General features: G+C 37.4%; 1 protein-coding gene and 1 long non-coding RNA gene across 2 annotated transcripts; one reads left to right on the forward strand and one right to left on the reverse strand.

The window, feature by feature from the left end:
- Window positions 1-257: 257 nt before the first annotated feature.
- Window positions 258-1,025, forward strand: LOC126387423 (uncharacterized). Its single transcript, XR_007569669.1, has 2 exons — window positions 258-444; window positions 535-1,025. It is a non-coding gene; the product is annotated as an uncharacterized LOC126387423 (long non-coding RNA).
- A 1,490-nt stretch (window positions 1,026-2,515) lies between these two features.
- LOC126387424 (uncharacterized) lies at window positions 2,516-4,992 on the reverse strand. Its single transcript, XM_050039947.1, has 9 exons — window positions 4,959-4,992; window positions 4,293-4,608; window positions 4,106-4,188; window positions 3,881-3,933; window positions 3,643-3,682; window positions 3,498-3,565; window positions 3,307-3,399; window positions 2,857-3,170; window positions 2,516-2,709 (listed from the first exon to the last, which is right to left on the reverse strand). Exons 2-9 carry the CDS (start codon window positions 4,591-4,593, stop codon window positions 2,516-2,518), a joined length of 1,146 nt encoding a protein of 381 aa, XP_049895904.1. The 5' UTR covers window positions 4,594-4,608; window positions 4,959-4,992.
- Between the last annotated feature and the right edge of the window lie 250 nt (window positions 4,993-5,242).

The raw sequence follows: 5,242 nt of genomic DNA on the forward strand, positions 1-5,242 counted from the left end.
CTACTACTCTGGAGCATCCAGCCACATGTATGGCTCATCCACGAACAACCAGAGGATTGAGTCCTGGTGGTCCATATTCAGAAAGGGAAGGTAAGGGCCTTCATAAAGTCATTTAATTATATATAACCTTTGATTTCATTCTTCAAACATGCGTATATGCTTAGAAATTATAATTTATTATTATTATTATTATTATTAATAAAATTATTATATCAATTTCTATAGGTGTCAGTTCTGGATGGAGCTATTTGCAGACCTTAGAGATGCCGGATACTTCAACGGGAGTCACGAGCATCAGTGTCTGTTGAGATACTGCTTTGGTGATGTTATTCAGAAGGACTTGGATGAGTGTGTGAGACTGTGGAACAGTCACAGGATTCGCCCCTCCAGAACAGCATCATGTCCAGGAGGAGTGCCCAATGAACTCTACTACTTACCTCACAGGTAATACATTGGTAGCAGATAAATATTTGTATTTATTTTACTTTTGTCTTTAATTTAAATAAATGCAATTATGTCTTCTGTTTAACATAGGTTTGGCTCCAGAGACTGTGGATTTAAAATTGAACAGGCTGAACTGGATGCCTTTCCTGAGGCTCACCTGTTAAGAGCTTCATGTGGGGACCCAAACATGCAGGAGTACTTGGACTTTGCCATGAAGCACAATCAATTACAGAAGCCAGAGTGCTGGCAGTCTGCAACTGAACTGTATCTGAAACTAAAAGAAATTGCTCAGCTATGAATTGAAATTGATCAAAAAGGGAGGTTTATTGTAATGGTAGAACATAGTGTCTGAATCTGTCACCCACAGCTTCATTATTTTAAATTGGGAAATAAATGAATAAAAAATAATGTAATGAGTAATGTTTATTTATTACATTACATTTTTGTATTACAGAAAACAGAATCTCTTGAAATACTTGTTTGCCTTATTTTATCTAAAACAGCGATTCATAAACAGACCACAGTTTGAGCTAACACAGTTTGGAGCTAAAATAACTGTCAAAATGCTGAGAAAACTCACATATCTTTACATGATAAAAACCCCTTTAACAACAGCGACTGCACCTTTAGGTGCACCTTTAACAACAAAGAACAAACCACATTTTTAAAGTCTGGGCTCTAGGGGTCATCTAGTCATATGGCTTAGAAATAGCCAAATCCTGGACTATTTTGAATTCCAAAGTCCATGTGTGACTTAAACACACTGTATGAGTCTAGGAGTGGTAATTTCAACAAGTTTGAACACGTATTTGCCATTGGGAATGGAGAGTCATCCAGGAACTCTATCCGTGGCAATGGTTCCAAGCCAGATGGGGGAAGTGATGTCAGCCCAGTTGCAAACATCAAAACATCCTCCACAGACACAGCAGCCTGACCTTCTGCAAGGAAAAAAAATGTTTAGATACACCATGGTAATGTGGTTTTCCAACCAGTTACAAAAAAACCTTACAAACCTTCACAATCAAGGAGATAGTCTGCCCAGTAGGCCAAGGCTTGACTTTCTTTTAGTCTCCTGTTACTCCCTGAAGGACTGAGGTCAGGTTTGAAGAGTCTCTCAAGTTCGAAGCCAGTGAGTTGCTTTTCAGAGTGGCACAGGACAGGGGCCAGCAAAGTAGGGTGTTGCTGTAGTGCAGTCAAAAACTGAAGGGCTGAAAGACCATCTTTAAATCTACAAAGTGAACACAAACACTGTTTCACTGCTGTGTAGTGCCAACTGCATTTAAATTATCTAAAGAAAACTATTAAATATTCTCTTCCCTACAATTACAATCCGCCTAAACAAATGTACGTTTGGGGAAAATGGTTGTGTGTTGAACATCACTCTTTTAAATTCTTTTGCCTTGCACATGGCTATGGTAAGTGTTAAAAACTACACAATCACACAGAGGACTGACACAGAGGGTAGGGTGGCATGGGTACTTATAGATTGGCACAAGCCAGGGAATGGACAGACATACATCACAAAGGCTATTGGTTTTAACACACTAAGGCACAAATTTTGTCACAGTGACTAATTGATAACAGATGTACATGCCATGAGGCAATTCAAACAAAAGATTGTTACATAAATACATATAAAAAGAAAATCACATCATTATAAATATGTTACCTGTCAATTACAGATGAGTTGCGGTCTATAATATACCATCGCAGGTAGTCTGCCACGATTTCTTTCTTTTCTTCCACAGCAGACACGTCTCAGACAACCTGCTGTCTGTAACATTGTGCTGTGTCTCATGATGCATTCCTGTAGAGCATCCAATGAAGCAGCATTCTCAATCTGAAAGATATATATAAAAAAAAAAAGGGGGGGGGGCATAAACACTCCAGTAAATAACTGTATGTACTGTATATCCTTGCCTATTTTTTATTCAGTGACATACATAGCATGGTGTAACCCTACCCTATGAAAAACTAATAAATGAAGCCAATTCTGTGTATGCAATATTGGAAGTAAACATTGTCTTAAAACACTGCAGGATGTAAAACTCTGCCCTACCACACTGTAGCCTTATGCTATTCTCACCTCATGCAAAGCTTTCCCTATTTCTTCATCAGTTATTAAATTAACTGTTGATTTGAATGAAGGCTGGCCGACAAGATAATGTACAAGATCTTCTGACAGGAAATGGGGTCCTGGACCTCCATGTACAACTGACACTGCGATCATCTTTCCTGCCAGGTAGTATTCATCCTCCCTAACAGCTGTGAATGAATTCATATTGCAAAATTAAAACATACAATACATTATATACTTTAAGATATTGCAGAAAAAGCATATGCCATGGGAAATATATGTTTAATGATCATTAACCAACCATTAGTATAGTACACATCTAACCCTATGCATACCATTTGCATTGTAGACCAAGAACCGATGTCCTTCTGGTCCATCAAAAATGGGCCGGTCTTTCAGGTGTTTCATTAGCAGAGTTAAAAACTCTCGTCTTGGACCACCTGTGTCAATTCCCTCCTCAGGAACTCCAGCATCATCAGTATATCTGACCAGTATATCACAGGTTTCAGAATATGTTGTACGCTTGAAACCTCTGACTGCTCCATCCCAAACATTAGCTCTTGAGATGTTGAACCTGCTGACTCTTTTGTGATCAATAGGAAGTGACAAGTTTGCAACAATGTCAGGTAGTGTAATGTTCATCTCCTCCCTGTAATGACAAAAGTGATCTAATTAATAGATATTCCAGACAGTGCACACTTTGCCACTTTTACAAAAATTATTTAAATGCCAGAAATATTGCACAATGAAAACACTAGAATGCCATAGTCAAAAGCTAATTTTACACTGCCGTGTGTTGGAAATTCTCCACATTGACTGCAACCAGCTCCTCCTCCTCCTCTTCCTCCACACCTGGTGCATACAGGTCTGTGTATTTACTGTTGGGAACAATTTCCATGTCAAAACATCTTACTAACAAATTTCTTCCCCATGAGTTAAATTAAAATTATGTGAGTCACTGATTTTTTTTTCTTACCTGTAGCAAGAAGTCTTGTCTGGATTTGTTTCAGGTGGATCCATATCATCAGTATCAGATATTACTATCTGAAAAACAAATTAAAATGTCAAAACAACAATATTGAAAGTAAGAAACATCAGGCTGCTGTAGTCTGCCTTATTACCTGTCCAGGCTGAATTGTTGCTGAATGTCCCGGTGCATCTCTGAAACATGATAAAAATTATAAAATTATTAAATTAATTAGTACTGTCCTTCAGGCCTACAATAGTCATCTAAGAATGTAGACATTACAAATACAGCCAAGATTCCTATTGGTTGATTACCACTAGAAAAGACCTCTCATTAAATCTGTTATTTATTTATTTGTTCCTGACAAATGCTAGATGCCAAAATGTACCTACCTTTCTTCTTTAGGTTTGTGTTTGGGAGTACTCTGGTTTTGTGGTTCAAAAACCTGAGAGGAAATGCATAAATTGTAATAAAATTTTTAATAGCTTCCATAATTGTTCCCTTACCACATACAGTATATATCAATGGTGAAAGGTTGTCAGTATTGTCATAGATAAATCAATAAATACATTCATACATAAATAAGTATTAAAAAAAAAATAAAATAATTGATGTACCACAGTGTCAGCTCGACTGAATTCAGCTGTGCTCCTTGATGCAATGACAATTTCAGAATCAGAGTCTGAGGTATCATCCACTGCTGTAAAAACAAAAAATTCAACAGATTATGTAGATACTGTACATGTATCCTACAGTAAAGTATCTAAAATATGTAAAAAATATTGAATCATGAGATCCACTAACCTCCTTTAAAGTGTGTTTCTAGGCAAATGAAAAAGGTAATCCTGGAATATGGCTTTCCTAGTTCCTTTTTATACTCTGCCAATTTGAATGGCTTTTCTGACCCAGGCACATGGACCACCTCTGAGCAGTCTGGATACAAAAGGACGTACGGTCCTTCTTGCATGTCCTTGTTAAATTGTCTCATTTTCTGGACAGCTTGTTTCAGTACATCAGATGCTGCTACCTCTGGGTCCACAAATAACGGGAGTGTTTTCCCTCTTAGAGGTTTTAAAGCGGTTTCATCAGTTCCATCTGGCACCATCAATCCAATGTTTATCTAGCAAAATAACACAGATAAGATTAATTTCATGTATTATGCACAGGTAAAATAAAAGATTATACATACATACATATACATACATCAGTGTTTCCCATAAATTATGTAGAATGTGGTGTCCCTCCATGGTCTAATTTGTGCTACCAGTTTCACAGTGAGTCGAATATGTCTATACACTCAGATGCCTGCGTCAAAGATATATATATATATATATATATATGTACACATACATGTATATTTTAATTTACTTTAATCTGTACGATGAATCAACTATGATACTGATACACTTCTGAGTCATCTCGAGTCAGATAGTCGAGTACTGATAAGCTAAGACAGTCAGTACAACTTACCTGGACGTGTTTTCTTTCCTTAGCCCTGTGTCTTCCTTTCAGCCCATAGTTAAAAGACTGACGCTCTTTTGACTTTGAGCTTCTGTACTCCAGGAACTGTTTGTAAGATGGTCAAGGTTTTTCTGCTGAAATAAACAAAGTTCTGTTTCAAAATAGAAACTTAGCAGCCGCTAACCAATAGCACTATTCACTTTACTTCACAGACTTAAGATAGCTAGCGTTATGCTGCACTTACTTTGTTTAGGGTTGTCCGGCTGTTGAGATGTCCCCTGTCCTTCCGTCTG

Source organism: Epinephelus moara, unplaced genomic scaffold (assembly GCF_006386435.1).
Source record: "Epinephelus moara isolate mb unplaced genomic scaffold, YSFRI_EMoa_1.0 scaffold419, whole genome shotgun sequence".
Classification (NCBI taxonomy): Eukaryota; Metazoa; Chordata; class Actinopteri; order Perciformes; family Serranidae; genus Epinephelus; species Epinephelus moara.

What these genes read in the sequence shown, in the direction of transcription:
- LOC126387424 (XM_050039947.1), bottom strand. Translation starts at nt 4,593, where the DNA reads ATGGTGCCAGATGGAACTGATGAAACCGCTTTAAAACCTCTAAGAGGG. An exon ending in CAACAATTCAGCCTGGACAG is followed by an intron (nt 3,566 to 3,642) that starts GTAATAAGGCAG and finishes TTTGTTTTTCAG; the next exon opens with ATAGTAATATCTGATACTGA. An exon ending in CTTGGTCTACAATGCAAATG is followed by an intron (nt 2,710 to 2,856) that starts GTATGCATAGGG and finishes ATTCATTCACAG; the next exon opens with CTGTTAGGGAGGATGAATAC.